Source organism: Pipistrellus hanaki, assembly GCF_964339955.1.
Source record: "Pipistrellus hanaki genome assembly, chromosome: 14".
Classification (NCBI taxonomy): Eukaryota; Metazoa; Chordata; class Mammalia; order Chiroptera; family Vespertilionidae; genus Pipistrellus; species Pipistrellus hanaki.
This window is the reverse complement of record NC_140516.1, coordinates 15,713,969-15,732,402: the sequence shown is the minus strand read 5'-3', so window position 1 is coordinate 15,732,402 and position 18,434 is coordinate 15,713,969. Positions and strand designations below refer to the sequence as shown.

Sequence of the window (18,434 nt, the reverse complement as noted above, 5' to 3'; positions counted from 1 at the left end):
GCAGGAGGCAGCCAATCAATGTTTTGCTATCACAATGATATTTATTTTCTCTCTCCCTCTCCTTCTCTCTAAAAATCAAATTTTAAAAAATATTTTAAAAAGTAGTCCTAATGGCTCAGTGAATAGAGCATCAGCCTACAGACTGAAAGGTCACAGGTTCGATTCCGGTCAAGGGCATGTACCTTGGTTGCGGGCACATCCCCAGTGGGAGGTGTGCAGGAGGCAGCTGATCAATGTTTCTCTCCAATTGATGTTTCTAACTCTCTATCCCTCTCCTTTCCTCTCTGTAAAAAAATCAATAAAATATATTTTTTAGAAAGAAAAAAAGTAGCCCTAACTGGTTTGGCTCAGTGGATAAGAGTGTCGGCCGGAGGACTGAAGAGTCCCGGTTCGATTCAGGTCAAGGGCACATGCCTAGGTTTCGGACTCGATCCCCAGTGGGGAACATGCAGGAGGCAGCCTATCAATGATTCCCTGTCATCACTGATGTTTCTATCTCTCTCTCCCTCTCCCTTCCTCTCTGAAATCAATAAAAATAAAAATTTGAAAAAAAGTATAATGTAGTATCACTTAACGGAACTCCTGTTTGTAATTCATTTGGCTTCTTCCATCTGCAGATTGATGTGTTTCATCAACTCTGCCCCATTCTCTTTCCTCTCTCCTTCTGAGACTCCAATTGAATATATTTTAGTTTTTCTCACTGTATCCTATATGTCACTTATTCTCTCATCTGTAATTTTTATTCCCTCTGTACATGCCACATTCTGAGTAATTTCTTCTGAGCCAACTTCCAATTCACTATTTCCCTCTTCTATGTCAAATTTGCTGCTAAACCCATCCATTAACTTAATTTTAGTTACCGCATTTTATAGTTCTAGCATTTCTATTTAGTTTTTTCCTCAAAACTGCTACATCACTTTTCTTTTGCAAGAGTTCCCACTTACCTGATAAAAAATTTTAAGGTTGGATTTATTTCTTTGAATATAATAAGCATACAGTGGAACCTCTCAAACGTATCCTATCTTGAACAATTCATTTCTCAACCTGACAACCCTTTCATGTGGATATCTGTATGATGAGTAATACATCTCTCAGGTAACAATCAAAGGAGAGAATGTGCTAATATGAGTCAGTTTACCACTGTTAAAATCTCAGGATATTATACTGTGTATATTTTTGTGTGTGTTTTTGCTTTTGTTACTGCTTATAATTATTTTTTTAAAATATATTTTATTGATTTTTTACAGAGAGGAGGAGAGAGAGATAGAGAGCTAGAAACGTCGATGAGAGAGAAACATCGACCAGCTGCCTCTTGCACACTCCCTACTGGGGATGTGCCCGCAACCAATGTACATGCCCTTGACCGGAATCAAACCTGGGACCTTTCAGTCCGCAGACCGATGCTCTACCACTGAGCCAAACTGGTTTCAGTTGTTACTGCTTATAATTATTGCAAAATTTTTTATTTACTGTACATTTCCTTTCTTTTGTTAAATTTTCACTTATATCCCATGTATTTTGTTTTTAAAGTGTTTATTAATAGGTCAAACAGTACAACAGATATGCACTGTATATATGAAAAGTTAAACAGGGAATCATTTGGAGGTCTGAAATGGATTAATTCAATTATATTATTTCTAATGGGGGGGAAAATGATTCGGTCTTCAAACAGCCTTCTGGAACAAACTAAGTTCGAGAAATGAGGACCCACTATAGGTGTTGTTAGCCTAAGCCTGATAACTCTCGAGTCTTTATGAGTTTTGAATGTGTCTCTGCTTATGTGGAGCGGTTTCCACATAAGCCTAAATATCGTTGGCTGTGTACTGGCCTTTTAGAGAGGAGGAGTTCCTTGGAGGAAAATTCTAGGTAAAAGAGTATTTCTAGGCAACAATCGAAAGAGGATTTTTCTTTGCTACTGCCCAATACCTGCTTCTACCAGTCCAGAGATTGCTTCATTCCAGGTCTATTTTCTACTTTTAGAATCCTAATAGTTAACTTTTGCAATGCCTGAGGATCATCTTTGTCATATTTTCCCCTCATATTTTCTATCTCTTCACCTTTTGCAGAGATTTCCTTAACTTTATCTTCCTTAATTGAATATATGTATTTGTTAGTACATATATGTAATTTCTATGGGCTCTCTTATTCTCTAATTTATCTTTTTCACGACATATTTAATTTTATTTTCCAAGTGAAATTCTTCAGAAAATTGTACGTCTGCTCCTCTAACAAGTTGCATATTTCACGTGGTTGTCAAGAATAATATGACTGTTTTCAATGCTATAGATAAATGCTATTACAAAATATTAGTGAACTGAACTTGTCCAAGTGAACTGAATTTAATTAGTGTCAACCTGCATACTGATTTTACTTAAATAATATTAAGTTTCAAGTTACAGAAATATCAGGCAGTAAATATGACACCATAGCTATGGTGGTAATGAGACGTAATGAGAGGCTTTACTCTACATTCAATTTGCTGCAAATATAATAGAGCAATAGAGCATTTGATGATAGACTCTCAAGGAAAGGCTTTCTGAAAAAGTTGAGTTTTGAAAAAAAATTTCTGAAGAAGAACCATGTGACTAAGAAGTAATTTTCAGGAACAGTGTATAATATGACTGACTATTGAACTGAATAATAAAAAAACACAATGTTTTCTTCCTTAGAAATACTATACTTTCTGGTCTCCCTTTGTAGACATTAATATATTTTCTTTAAAAATTACTACATAGTTCTCAATCTCACCTCTCTTCCCTAGAAAAAATAAAAATATTCTTTTCAATACTCTTCTAATACTTCAAAACAAAGGAATCATTCAAATTAAGCCTCTTCACTGAAATTGTTTGAGAACTTAATTGTGCCTTTGTTGTCTCAGGACAAACAGACTAAAGAGTTGGTCAGGGAAGGACATGGGAAGCCTGCCCTACTTTTTGACCTTGATAGTACACTGTTCACGGTGTGATTATCTGTTTAAAAGTAATATATATTTCACCAAAGATTAATAAATATGTACTTTTAAACAGCTTCCTTTACAGAAACTTCTTTAAGTAAAATAAACTAAATAAAGATCTAAATTTCAATGTATTCATTCTAACTGTCTTTTTTTTAAAAAAAGAGTTTAAGAAGCAGCGATGGAACAAAAGCAAAAATAAATCAGTACTTGCTTTACTCTTATTTACATCTTTCAAGAAAAGTCTCAATGTGGACAGACAGACTTAAAAAAAAAAACATGCTTTCAAGAAAAGCATTAAAATCAACATAGTTTTATACTGCAAATTCCCTCTTTTGCTAAATTTAAAGATTATTATACATAAAGTGAAAAAGGCACAAATTCATTTCCTTTTCTATTTGGCTTGAATTTCCCAGGACTTTAAAGTGTCTAAAGAAATGCTCTTCCATGGTGTCCTTTATCTTGGACCTACAGTACTTTCTTTCTATTCCTTCCCGAATACATTACTATGCCTTTATTTGTACCAAACCACCTCCTCTGGTGAGCACAACGAAAGCTCTGATGTCTCCTCTTCATTCTGCAGTTACAGCTAAGCTTCTGAACAGTTAATATTGTACCCCTGCTCGATCTGCTGAGAGCACACTCCTGGAATACTGATTCTATTGCTTAAGGCCATTTCATAAGTCCCCCAAACAGACTGCCATTAGGACCATTTCTCTCTCCAGAGCTGGCAGTTAATGGCCATTCTACTTCCAGCTAGCAAGGGGGCAGTTACTTCCTGGCAGTGTGTCTTTAGGTCAGCATAATTTTAGCATTGCCTATGGATAAACAAGTAGTATTTTAGTTTGTATCTCTTAGATTAGAAATGGAATGCTGAGGGGATACGATCCTATTAATTTGGCTTAGGTCTTTTTCACTCAAACATCCTCCTTTCAAAGTTCTCTGTCAGGGTTCTATTAAAAAGCCCACCACAACTAAATATGTTTGTTCCTCTTCTGGTTTGAAACACACGGGAGAATTATTATTTAATTTTCAGTTCTTTCAAAGTCCTTCTTGGGGTAAGAAAAGTCTTATTTTAACCTGAAATAACCAAATACCTGCAGCGACTCTCAAAAGAGCTGTACAAAAGAAAAATGTGGCTTCTTCTTCCAAAAGTCATTGGAGCTCTTTCCCCTTTTTCTTTGTAAGGTACCCAGAACACATAATTTTGCATCGAGCCAAAAGGACCAATTCTCTTCAAGGAAGAGAATGGCTATTGGCTGTTACTCATTACATTCTTACAGCCATGAGCAATGACTTGCCTTCTCGTTTTGTTTCTCTCTGAAAAGTAGGGTAAGTTGATTCTTTTCCAAGGCTGCTTCCCACATTGCTGACACTTGATCTATGTAGCTGCTGATATGCTGCACACATATTAACTGCGGTAGTTAACTGCAACTGAATTCAACCTAACAACCTATGCAGTTAACCTTTCTGTTTACTCCAAGTCAGTTCCTATCTTGCTAGTGAAATCAATTATTCCTCCTTTCTAAACATAATAATTTTATCTGGTACAAAAACTATATATATATAATCCACTGGTTTTTTACTTTCCCCCACAAGAGTTTCAGGAGCCCTGGGTTCTCGTGTTCTATTGGAGAAAGACGAGTCCATTTGTGGTAATTCCAAAAGGTGGGCTGCTATAACTACTTTACAAATGCAGTTATTACCTCTTATGTATTTGGGGAGGCCATATGTCACCTTTATTCTCAAAGAAAAGTTAGTCCCTTTGATTAAACTCAGGTGAAAGATGGTATTTTCTGGAGTAAAATATTGCAAACTATACCAAAGGATGTTTTGTTATAACTATCTGTTCTGAAAGGTTCTCCTCCATACTCATAACTCGCCCCCATCCTTTTGTGTTGTAAACTGCTGGTTAATCATCTGTACCCTTTCAAAGACAGGAAGCTCCTAGAGGGCAGGCTGTATCATACTGGCTGTTTTATCTGCAGAGCACTTAGTCTGGCAGATGGTACACAATTAGTATGTGACAGTATTAAAATCAGCTCAAAAGTCCAATTCTTAATTAGCCATAGGTTTAGACTAACTGGCCCCAACATTTATGGAACAAGTTTGTTTTGTTGTTGTTTTTTGTTTTGTTTTTTGGTGTGTGTGTGTGTGTGTGTGTGTGTGTGTGTGTGTGTGTGTTATTAGCCCCAAATGCCTAATTATTTTTTATTTATTTATTTGGTTAATCCTCACTTGAAGGTATTTTCCCCCACTGACTTTTAGAGAGAGTGGACGGGAGGAAAGAGACAGGGAAAAAACATCAATGTGAGAGAGACTTATGCATTGGTTGCCTTCCACACGCACCCAGCCCAGGCCAGGGATCAAGCCTGTGACCAAGGTATGTGCCCTTGACTCACCTGAACCCGGGACTCTTCAGTCCCCAGGTCGACACTCTAACTACTGAGCAAACCAGCCAGAGCTATGGAACAAGTTTTAATCAGACATTATTACAGTTTAAATAGTTATGCCTACTTTCAAATATCTAATGATCTCTATCTAAACACTGAGTATCGCCATAGCTGGTTTGGCTCAGTGGACAGATCATTAGCCTGTGGGCTGAAGGGTCCCAGGTTCAATTCTGATCAGAAGCAAGCCTGGGTTGTGTGCTCGATCCCCAGTGGAAGGAGAGCAGGAGGCAACCGATCAATGATCCTCTCTCATCTTTAATGTTTCTCTCTCTCTCCCTCTTCCTTCCTCTCTGAAATCAATAAAATATATTAAATAAAAAATAGACACTAAGTATCTTTATGGGAGGCAGCAGGAACAATTTTAATTTGTGAGTTTTGAATTTTTGTTCTGATTCACACTCCATTTCTAACTAGCAATAACCTTTTGCAAATCACTTTAACCTGGTTGGATCTTGTGTCATTAGTGTGGATCGGGATTAAAGAAATAATCTCCAGTTACCTGAGTGGGCCCAGTTCTAAAATTCTGATTGGGCATGAACCAATATGGGTACTGCTGCTATAGATACTAGATATAGCAAGGCCTTGCCAACACTAGAGGGAGCTACACTCATGTCATCCCTGAGCTGGTTAGGGAGATTTTAAGACAAAGCATCTTTAATTGGAAACTGACTTAACAAAGTGAAAGAAATTAAATATCAAGTGAGAGATCCATAATGTTCATACAGCCATTCCCCCCTCCACACACACACACACACACACACACACACTCTCTCTCTCTCTCTCTCTCTCTCTCTCTCTCTCTCTCTCTCTGTTGGCACCTCGCTCTCATAGACGTCAAAGCACTTCATATCAACATATTGTCTGAGGTGTTTTTTGTTTGTTTGTTTGTTGTTGTTGTTGTTGTTTATAATATATTTTATTATTATTGTTTTTTACAGAGAGGAAGGGAGAGGGACAGAGAGCCAGAAACATCGATGAGAGAGAAACATCGACCAGCTGCCTCCTGCACACCCCCTACCGGGGATGTGCCCACAACCAATGTACATGCCCCTGACCGGAATCAAACCTGGGACCCTTCAGTCTTCAGACCGACACGCTATCCACTGAGCCAAATCGGTTTCGGCTCGTCTGTGTTTTTATTCTAATTCCAAAAGAACCAAGTTGATTTGAATCATTCCTACAGATTTCTTTTCCCACTCAGTCTATTTTCCTTCTTAATCAAATTAACAACAGAAAAGCAAAGTAATTAACTATGGTACTGGAAAGTCTCCAAGGAAATGAGATAGGGAAAGATTCATATCACACTGAAGCTGTGGCCTAGGAAAATCAGTAGTTAATTGCAACTAAATTCATTAGCAGCCTGTCACTCAAACCCAAAGGTACCATAGATACTTTGAAAACAAGAAAAATATTCAAAAAGGGGAAAGATACAGTATAAGGAAAAGAAGGAATCAGCCTAGCTCTGCAATGTGGGAGCTGGAATGCCTGCTTAAGTGAATTCTGTCATTGCTCTGCTGGGCTCTGCGGCAGCTGAAGAGTGATGTCATTAAGTAGAAGCAACTGACAAGAAAACTGTCAAGGGACAAAACGAGATAAGGGAATGAAGGACTGGGTAGGGAAGAAAAAAGAAAAGTATTTCCAAAGCTAAAGCTGATTATATGCATCTTCTCTCTCCCAGCTCCAAAGAAAACATCCATGGCCTTGCAAATGTATGACCTAAACCATTACAGAACAAGTGAAATGCAGAATCAAAAACCTCTCCACTGGTATCAACCTATGTTTCTCTTTGCCCAGAAATGCAATGCATTTAAACCTGATAGAGAAGACATAAATTGTGACCATTAAAGAATGTGGTCTGTGGAAGAAAGATAAATGCAATCCTGAAGAGCCCCTTTTATTTAAATTTTATGGATTAATTTAACACGGAGAAAGCAAAGCCTCAGCAGTCAGAACTAAACTACCTACTTTTTAGGACATGAGCTGTTCCTGAGTAAAAATAGGTTGTGAAACAACTTTGGAGAGTCACTTTGTGGGAGAAAAGAAAACTTACTAGAACAAGACAAACAATTCTATTTTCACTTAAAAAATGCAAACTCAGACCTCCAAAAATAAAAATAACAAGAGTAAAACTCACCAGGTTAAAAACCAACTTATTCCTATGGCTCTAAGTAGTTGGATTCTTGTTGCTTAAATCATCAGTTTCTAGAGATACTACAGCCTTAACAGAGTCAAAAAGGTTTTTCTTTTAGGACATTAAAAAATTTTTTTAAATAGTCCTTTCAGTCAATGAGCCTCATGGGAAGCATAAGAAAAATATACTTTACTGTTAAAAAGAGAATGACTTGTTTTCCTTGTTTATTTCGAACACATGTCAATGGATTTCTAATTCACTCTCTTTCATACTGACCTTTAAGATGTTTCTGCCATCAAATGATTCTCTTTCCTTGAAGATATATTTGCCATCTGCTGTGTGGCTATTGTACCTGCCTTCAGCTGTAAATATTACAAAGAAAATGTCAGAAGAGAAGCTTGGACCATTTATGTTTGTTTTCTCTTGGGTTTCTGTAAGTACAACTAGCAAAATCTCCATGTACTAACTGGAAAGTGGCATAATATGGAGGGAAAACATCATGGTATTAATCAAGAGACCCAGTCTCTAGTCTTAGCTCTGTCATCATCACATTCAGTATATTTTTACTCATTCAACATTGTTCAAGCAGTCATTGTACATCAACTATGTAACTAGCTATAGTCTTAGTCAAGTATGTCTCCTCTCCGGGCACTCGTTCCTCATTTACAAAGTTACTGGTTAAGACTGGGTGATCTTCAAAGGCTCCTCGTAGTCTAAAAACCCAAGATTCTATAAAAGCTGCATGTTTTTTAAATACATATAAAAATACACAAAAGTTCACACATTAGCTAGTCAAAAATGTGGGCGACCATGCTTTGGGTTGATTTGGGAAAAACACCTCCTAAATGAGGAAGACCCAATCAAAGGTATCCTAATAGACATTCTACACAGAAATGTAGCAAATCTATGACCTTAGCCTCATCAAAGCTGCCCTCTAACTCCTTGATTTAATTTAGCTTGCTTATCCCAAAAGATGTCCTTAAAGGATAGCAAGAAAAGGAATATCAAAAGAAAGGGATCACAGGAAAGAAAAGCATAAAACCTTATTCTATGTCCCTTTCAAGTAAAAATTCAACACGAAGAAGAATACAGGGTATAGAAAAATCAAAGCGTCCTCAAGAATTATTTAACTCTGAGGATACTTTCCAAAAATAGCAACCCTTTTCTGTCCTAAAAACTATTTGCATTTCCACTTTTGAATATGTTTTTTTACTGTATATAGGTATGGGGATTACCAACTCAGAATTGATAAAATATATATTTTTTATATTTTGATATAATATATATAAGTCCTTAAATCTTAGTCCTTAATAAAATAAAGTAAAAACCAGATTTAAGGACTAAAATTTAAGTGCTAACTCCATGAACATAATATATTTTAGCTAGCCCACTGGAATTATAAATGGGTAACTATGGAACCATTTCTCTAATTAAAAGTATTCTCTTAATCAAAGCTCCCAATTCCATTGATATTTTACAACTTAAAAATAAATCCCCTGTTAAGAGAAGATGTGGAATTTTAAAGTAAATCATATTAAATAATTATCTATAAAAAACAGTAATCATATCTTAAGATTGAAATGTTTAATGACAGTTTCAAAATCTGTAAGTAGCATTAGCCTTTAGGGAAATGATAATAAAAACCACAATGAGATACCACTACACACCCACAGAATGGCAATGATAAAAAAGACATAATAAAGATGTAGATAATTCAGATGCCAATTCTGATTAGAAATAGGTTCTTGGGAGCATTTTATAAACTAAAAAGTTGGTTCCATCCCTCTACTTTGGAGTCCCTTTATGTTGATTCAATCCTGTTTAGTATCTTACTTTCTACTTTCTGAGGTTCATTTCTCCAAACCCACGCTTGCAGAGAAGTGGAAATGGAGATTACATGGTATTCCCCTCTCGATTCCCAGGTGGAATTTCTACAGCTCAGGAAAGAGATGAGGAATAAATAAGGACCTTGAGTTTAAATGGAGTAAGTGGCAAAATGAGAACTGCCTAGAAACATATCATCCAAATTAGCTGTCAATCCAGTATTTTTAAGTATATCTGCAAGTCATTTCTTAACACTTCTGAAGTAGTCCACAAGTGATTAAATTAAAATCAAAATAAAAGAATTACTGAGTTAAAAAAACAACACTAAGCATGGGATTTTGTGCTGGTATCTTTTACACAATAGGTCTTTGAAAAAGAAGCTACATAGAACTTGAATTTGTGGCTGATCAGACAGATGCTGAATGTGTTAAAGACGCTTTCACTCGGGGAGGGGAAGTGGAAAGAAAAGAAGATCCTTTTTGAAATATAGGGTTAAAACAAGGCATTTTTATAAGAAGCCTCAGATTCCATGAGGGGGGGAAAGTTATTACTCTAACAAAAGGTTCCTCAACCTTGGTGCTGTTGACATTTTGGACTGAATAATTCTTTGTTGTGGGGTCTATACTGTGTGATGCAGAGGGTTACACAGGATCCCTGGCCTCTACCCACTAGATGTCAGCAGAAACCCACCCCTATCCTCCTAACTGTAACAACCAAAAATGTCTCTAGACAATCCCATATATCCTCTAGGGCAGCGGTTGCCAAACTTTCGGACCTCACAGACCACCAGTTGGCGACCACTGCTCCAAACGTTTCCTTAACCAACAGTCGCCAACCCTCCGGACCTCGTGGACCACCGGCTGGCGACCACTGCTCTGGGGACAAAACTGCCCCTAGTTGAGAACCACTGGTCTAATATTTACTTTTACCAGCTAATCTTCCTTTCTTCTTTCTTCTTTCAAAATAAGCCAGCAAGTATTGCATGGGACAGTCCTAACCGGTTTGGCTCAGTGGATAGAGCATCAGCCTGCAGACTCAAGGGTCCCAGGTTCGATTGCGATCAAGGGCATGTACCTTGGTTGTGGGCACATCCCTAGGAGGGGGTGTGCAGGAGGCAGCTGATCAATGTTTCTCTCTCACTGATGTTTCTAGCTCTCTATCCCTTCCCCTTCCTCTCTGTAAAAAATCAATAAAATATATATATATATATATATATTTTTTTTTTTTTAAAGTATTGCATGGGACATACTTATACTAAAGTAATTATTCATTGTTTACCTAAAATTTATCTGGGCATCCTGTATTTCTATATGCTAAATCTAACAACCCTGTGTATGACAGAAACAAAAGATTAGGGATGCCACAATCTCATGCTAGACATGTCCCTGCACACTTCCACTGCGCTCATTTAAACAAGCTAACAGATCAAAACAAGAAGATATATCAGAAATTATTTTATAGGCCAAATCTATTTAAACTCCAGAGATTATATCACTCGGCCTTACCAATGACAAACTGTGCTACAGTTCTGTGGACTTACCATTGGGGTCTTTCCTTAATAAGGTATTCATGACGGTAGCATGGAGTTTCACACTAGTCCACTCTTTCATTATTAGTCCAGATGCTTGAAAACGTTCTAGGACTCGATCAACTAATTCCTGCAGCCTGGTGAAATGGAAAAGAGAAATACAAAAATCTTAGTAAAACCATGAGCCCCTGATTACTAATTCAACATCTATGAAGCACCTGCTCTGGTCAATGCCAGGGGGTGGCACAGAACATGGTGGGTGTTGGCGACACAGCGCTGGCAGCAGGTGGCAGTGGAGGCATTGATGGGCCCAACAAGAGCGGGACCACGCCAGGACAGTGGAGCAGGTGAGCGAGTGGCACCAGATCAAGGTGGGTGCCAGTGGAGCCCAATCGCCCCACCAATCGCCCCACAGACGATGACCAGTGGTGGTGGTAGGGCACCCGGCCCCAACCAATTGCCCCTCAGGCAGGATGGTGGAGCAGGTGAGGGGGCAGTGCCAGGCCAAGGCAGGGTGCCAGGCGGGGCTGTGAGGCTGGGGACATAAGTTGGGGCCTGATCTCCACAGGCCACTCCGAGGGACCCCACTGATGCACAAATTCATGTACCGAGCATCTAGTAACTACATAAAAGAATATCTACAGCTGCGATTGCATGACTGATTCCCTTTGTAGACTCATGTCAGGTGGCTCTAAGGACTACAGGGTCTACAGTGGATGGGCTCTATCTTAATGATGGCCACTCATTCTAGTACCTCCACCAGAAGCAATTTCTGCATTGGAAGTCTCCATTCTGTCCAGGCATTTTGCTCAACAGCGTGGAGAATGCCCTTTAACACTTCCTGCAAGGTCAGTCCAGTGATGATGAATTTCTTCAGGTTTTTTGTCTGGAAAATTCTTTTATCTCTCCTTCAACTCTGAAGAACAACTTTGCCAGTAGTTCCAACAAGAGGGATCATTATCCCAGCAAGTAGGTGGTGGAGAGGATCTTGGTCCTAGGCCTTAGAGTCAGCCATTGTCTGTGACCACCCTCGCACCTGATGATAGAATTAGTCTGTGGCTTTTACACGTCATGCCAAAACATCCACCCTGAGCCCAAACAAGCTCTCATTGAACACTGGCCCTGACTGGGAGGTCACATCGAAAGACAGAACATACCCTAGCCAGTTTGGCTCAGTGGATTTTTGGCCTACAGACTGAAGAGTCCCAGGTTCAATTCTGGTCAAGGGCACATGCCCAGGTTGCAGGCCAGATCCCCAGTGGGGGGCGAGCAGGAGGTAGACAGTCATGGTTCTCTCTAATCATTGATGTTTCTGTCTCTCCCTCTCCCTTCCTCTGAAATCAATAAAAAAAAAATATTAAAAAAAAAAAAAAAAAAAAGATTGAGCCAAAACCAGCTTGACTCAGTGGATAGAGCGTCAGCCTGCAGACTGAAGAGTCCCAGGTTCGATTCTGGTCAAGGGCATGTACCTTGGTTGCGGGCACATCCGCAGTAGGGGGCGTGCAAGAGGCAGTTGATCAATGACTCATCGATGTTTCTAACTCTCTATTTCTCTCCCTTCCTCTCTGAAAAAAAATCAATAAAATATATATATTTTTTAAAAAGGTTTAGCAGTGCACGTGGGGACAGAGTGAGGGGAGGAGCCTGCACCTTTCAACCTTTCCCTGGCCTTATTTGAGATTTGTGCTGCATACTCATTGACTTTCCTGGATCAAAAAAACATTTTATTAGTCACTAATGTGCTAATGAACAAGAGATTTCATATTTTTTAGATTTTACATTTTTAGATGTACTAGTACCAAACATCACCTCTTTCACTGGATTCAAGTAGCCTTGAGACATGTATAGAGTTCATGAACATGAATTCTTTAATGCTGAGTATATAATTCCAGAGATGACTATTACATTACATTTTTTAACTGTTAAAATCTTTTTTCCTGAATACATAATTCCAGGTTGACCATTATTTTCTCTAGAAGATATTCTGTGGTTTTGGCTTCTGTTGTTGATCCTGAGAAGTCCACTGTTCTTATAAGGTCAATCCTTTGTAGGTGATTTAGGATTTTTTCCTTTAGTGTTCTGCAGTTCCATTATGATTTATCCTGATATGGATTTCTTCTTATTTATTCTACTTGTATTTAATCTTTTCTTTTCTTTTTTTCATATCTATTGCTACTGCCTCAATCCAAGTCCCTTTAATCTCTTCACATGGCCATCTCATCTCACTATGCTTCATCCATACCTGGAACCTGCTAGGCTTTTTCTTACCTCAGGGCTTTTGCTCTGCATTTTCTTTTGTCTGAAACAAAAGGTGAGGAGAGCCTTCTCACTTGCCTGTAAACTCCTTTAGATCCCAATTCAATATCAATTCCTTAGAGAGGCTTTTCTTGACCCTGCCCATCCCATCATAATATTTTCTCTCTTTAGTAGAGCACCATTTCTCCCTGCTTTGTCTTTGTCACACTTTGCAGTTATACATTTGCTATTTGTTAACATCTGCTTTCTCCACTATTCTGTCAACTACATGGGGACAACGGCTGGGTCAGGCTTTATTCCATTCTATATCCAAAGCCTAGCACAGTGTCTGGCACAAAGCGGGCATTCAATATTTTTTGTTAAAAAAACAAATGATCAAATGAAAACCCAACTTCCTTTACATGGCATGTAGCAATGCTTCTAGAGTTGCACTTGCAGATGGGGGAGTCTCGGCTTAGGTCCTTAGCCAAGCTAGGCAGAGAGGAGGTCCAGAAAAATGGGAACATTCTGTTCTAGTATCTGTACTGGCCCAGGGGACAGAGACAAGAACGGGGTTTAGTACAGGAGAAGAGGGTGACCTGCAAACTGGGGGGCCAGAATAAAGAGTGAAGCAGTGTGGTTGAGCAGAGGAGAGGGAGAGGAGATGGGGAAGAGGCAGGGAAGGGAGGGGGATGGGAGGGAAGAGGGCGGGAAAGGGAAAAGGGTTGGGAGGGGGGGAGAGGGAAAAAATAAAAAGCAGACTTGAAGGCCTAAATTAGGAAATATTCACTAATTTATTTCATGAAACACTGTAATTCCATGTATATTTTTCTTATAACTTCATGTTAACTGCATAAGACCATCACAGATATTAGTCTTACAACAATAAAGTTTATACTAATACTGATAAAAATTAAGTAAATTCCATAACAGAGGATAAGGAAACAAATTAATAGCTGAGTGACTATAATACCCTATAAAATTACAAGGTAAATCAAGGGAATTAAAACCATGGCTTTAATCATTTAAACAGTGAGTCAGCCCAAAATAATTTAAAACAGTTCTATTCACAATAGCCAACAGGTACAAACAACCCAAATGTCTATCAACTGATTTATAAACAAAAGTAATTCCACACAATAAAATATTACTCAGCCATAAAAAGAAATGAAGCATTACCTGGCCAACTTAGCTCATTGGTTGAGCATCGACCTACGAACCAGAAGGTCAATGTTAGATTCCCAGTGTGGGCACCTGCCTGGGTTGCAAGCTTATTCCAGGGTGGGGGGGCATGCAGGAGGCAACAGATCAATGATTCTCTCTCATCATTGATGTTTACTATCTCTCTCTCCCTCTCCCTTCCTCTCTGAAATCAATTTTAAAAAACACTACATATTAAAAAAATAAATGAAATATTGATACATGCTACAACAAGAATTAATCTTGAAGACATTACGCAGAATGAAAGAAGCCACGTCTCTAGACGGTTCTGGTTCAGTGTGAGCTCTGTTCTAAGTTACCTTAATGAAAAGATCACACAAAACAAACTAACTCAAGTTGGGTTCCTCTGCTCACCAAAACCTGCAATGGCTCTGGATGCCTAGTATAGCCTCAGAAATAGCCTCGGTTGCAGGTTGTGGTAATAAACAAAAATAAAAAATAGTACTTTTAAAAAATATATTTTTATTGATTTCTGAGAGGCAGAGGGAGAGATAGAAACATCAATGATGAGAGAGAATCACTGACTGGCTGCCTCCTGCACATCTTCTACTGGAGATCAAGTCTGTAACCTGAGCATGTGCCATTTACCAGAACTGAACCTGGGACCCTTCAGTCCACAAGCCATGCTCTATCAACTGATCCAAACCCACTAGGACATAAACTTTTCTCTAATTCTCACCCAAGGACATGCTTATTTATTTTAGAGAGAGGGAAAAGGAGAGAGAGAAACATCAATGTGAGAGAGAAATATTTATCGGTTGCCTTCCCAAACATGCCTTGACTAGGGATTGAACCCACCACCTTTTGGTGTACTGGACCTCACTCCAACCAAGTGAGCCACACCGGCCAAGGCTAAACACTGGTTGATGTATGTTTTGATGAGTTAGTATATATGCCAAGCATTATTCTAAAGCATTTTATATAAATTAATTCAATCCTAATAATCTTATGAAATTTATATAGCTATCATTCCCATTTTGCCTGAGTATTCACAACATCTGCATTATTTCACTTTTGTAACTAACAACCTAAAATGCTACCCTTCCTGCATCCTATTATCCTGGAATACAAAGGAAGCACTGAGTTCCATAAAAACTAAGTTGCTACTGTCAATATCTACCATACAAGTAACTTCATAATTATCAAACTAAAGACTTCTTTCCTACAACAAATTCCTCTTTCAAAGTATCAGCTTACTATTACAAAAAGAAGAAAAATTGACACACTCTTTGCAATAATAAGATCTTAAAGAAAAGGAATCAAAACTAGTTGAACTTCCAGGGATGCTTTTAGGCAGCTCCTGACTAAAACAAAGTGTTCCAGAAACATACCTGTTGGAGCCATCTTTCATATGAACTTTGGCATAAAGAACGTCCACCATGCCAGGATCGTCATTCATGTATTCTATCCCTTCCATCTCTACTTCTAGGGGTTTGCCCCCAGCAATGTCGCTGCAAAGGAAAAACCATTAGATTTTTATAATTATTTATTTATATTTTGAAACATAGTTAATGTACATAGTCAAACTATAAAAATTAAGTTGTTGGATTTTTTTTACTAACAACATTATTTAACTATCCTTCTAATTTAAAAATGAATATATGGCCGGGACTGGTTTGGCTCAATGGATAGAGCGTCGGCTTGGGGACTGAAGGGTCCCGGGTTCGATTCCGGTCAAGGGCATGTACCTTGGTTATAGGTATATCCCCAGAAGGGGGTGTGCAGGAGGCAGCTTATCGATGACTCTCTCTCATTGATGTTTCTAACTCTCTATCTCTCTCCCTTCCTCTCTGTATAAAATCAATAAAAACATTTTAAATACATAAATAAGTAAATAAATAAGTAAATAAAAATGAATATATGTTTAATGCACACAGACTAGAAACATAGTATTTCCAAAGTCACACTAAAAAGCACTCAAAGAAAAAGGCAAGCAATGATAGTTCTGACTGACAAAGACAATTGATGTGTTGACCATCTCTGAGGTTTTACATCATTATTTCTACAAATTGCACAGTATTTCATTCATATAACAATGACGGGGGTAAAAAAAGCTAATATCACATCTTTAAGTGCAATTTGACAATATTTATAAAGTCTTTAATTAAAAAAACCCTTCGCCCAGACAACCCAATTTATAGGAACCAACCCTAATGAAATAATTATGAATTCAACTACATATGCAATGATAGCTAATAAAGAACATTCTTCACAGGAGAATTCCAATTGATAAATGCAGAAGTAATGATGGAATTAGAGTATCACCATTTTGCCACTCCAGATAAAACAATGGATCTTGCAAGCTCACCAATGGATGCTAAAACTTAGAAAAAAGGCTGGAGGAAATATAAAGAGACCCCTCTAAACAATGGATCAGGCTGCTCACTCTCAAATTGACTGATCAAGCTTATCACACACTCAAAGAAACGACCAAACATTAGCCTCCTGATATGATGCAATAGGATTCTGACTGATGCATTGTTTGGAGTAGCAAAAGACTGGTAACAGGCTAAATGTCCAATAACATAAGACTGATTAAATATATCAAAACACTATGAGCAAAAAATAAGCCATTCAAAACTAAGGAAGCTTTTAGGTACTGATACGGAATGATTATCTTTTTAAGTTTAAAAAAAGGCCCTAGCTGGTTTGGCTCAGTGGATAGAGCATCAGCCTGTGGACTGAAGGTTCCTGCTTGATTCCAGTCAAGGGCACATGCCCAGGTGGGTAGGCTTGATCCCCAGTAAGGGGTGTGCAGGAGGCAGCTGATCAATGATTCTATCTCATCATTGATGCTTCTCTCTCCCCTCTCCCTTCCTCTCTGAACTCAATAAAAATCTATTTTTTAAAAGTACACAGCAATGTATATATTACTACTTATGAAAAAAATGGGGATAAGAAAAAAATATATATATACACATATATATATATTTGCTTGTACTTACATAAAATCTCTGGAAAGAAACAAAGACACTGCTAACATCTGTTGCCTTTAGAGAGGATAGCAGGGTGCTTGGTGGGATAGCAGTAGGAAGAAAACTCTTCAGTGCATATCCTTTGTACCTTTAAATTTCTGAACCATGTAAATGTATTCTCTATTAAAAAGTTTTTAAAAATTTAAATATGAAAGGAAGCCAAACAGAAAAAGTTTATATACCAAATGATTCAATATATGTGATATTAAAGGACAAGCCAGATTAACCTAAGGTAATAGAAATAAAAATGGTAGATACTCCTCAAATAAGTGAATTTACTGGAAACGGGTAAAGCACAAAGGAACTTCATGAGGTGATGGCAACGTTCTACATCTTGATTTGGGTGTGGTTACATTTGTCTTAACTCACTAAACTAACATGTATTACTTTCATGCTAAGTGAAGCCTACTACCTTGCTTTTATCCCAGACCCCTAAATAGACTTATTCTTCAACCAGAGAAGGCCTTGCTGGGCCAGGCTAAACCCAACTAAAAATCAGCTCACCACACAATGCCGTCTCCACGCCCAGAAGGGCAGGGGCATCTATCTTGTCCACTCCTATATCCCCAGCACTGGCACAGTGCCTTACATAAATCTCCGTAAACACTGACTTGATGTTCTACTATAAAGGGAGAAGCTGTCCTGGACAATTTTGAGAAGAATGTGGACACATGTGATACTGTTATTGAATAAAATGTCATGCTGGCTCAAAGACAAAAGGCTCTAGGATGCACCAAAAGACAATTCCAAAAGGCAAAACAAGAAAGTTCTCTTGATATTGAATTAAAGCCATAAAATACTATTTGTAGTTTAGGAATCCCAATGGTAAAGATTCATTTAAAACTTCAAGGCTATATTATTGCCTAAGACCAGAATTTATCTCAATTAAAAACTAAACAATTGAACTATTCTAGACAGATATTTGAAAGAGAAAAATTACAGCCTTGATCATAAGTATCCTATAAGTACCTCTAAGAAGTGAGATATTCCAAAAACACAAGCCAATCTCTGAACTATTATCTGAGGCCTATAGCTTCAATCAACAATCCAATGTATCTCCATTCCAAGTAATAGTCAAAGAATTCAAATGAAAGACCGCTATTTAATCCTATCA

General features: G+C 38.1%; 1 protein-coding gene across 5 annotated transcripts in view; it reads right to left on the bottom strand.

The window, feature by feature from the left end:
* The window catches only part of ASCC1 (activating signal cointegrator 1 complex subunit 1), a 74,992-nt gene that overhangs the window by 26,273 nt on the left and 30,285 nt on the right, over positions 1-18,434 (bottom strand). For all 5 annotated transcript variants that reach the window (XR_014796864.1, XR_014796865.1, XM_084904980.1 and 2 more), the window contains exons 7-9: positions 15,677-15,796; positions 10,902-11,026; positions 7,814-7,899 (exon numbers count right to left, since the gene is read on the bottom strand). Coding sequence is in view for 3 of the 5 variants with exons in the window: in XM_084904980.1 (XP_084761106.1) it covers positions 7,814-7,899; positions 10,902-11,026; positions 15,677-15,796 (331 nt within the window). In the remaining 2 variants the exon portion in view is untranslated. The remainder of the gene's footprint in view (positions 1-7,813; positions 7,900-10,901; positions 11,027-15,676; positions 15,797-18,434) is intronic.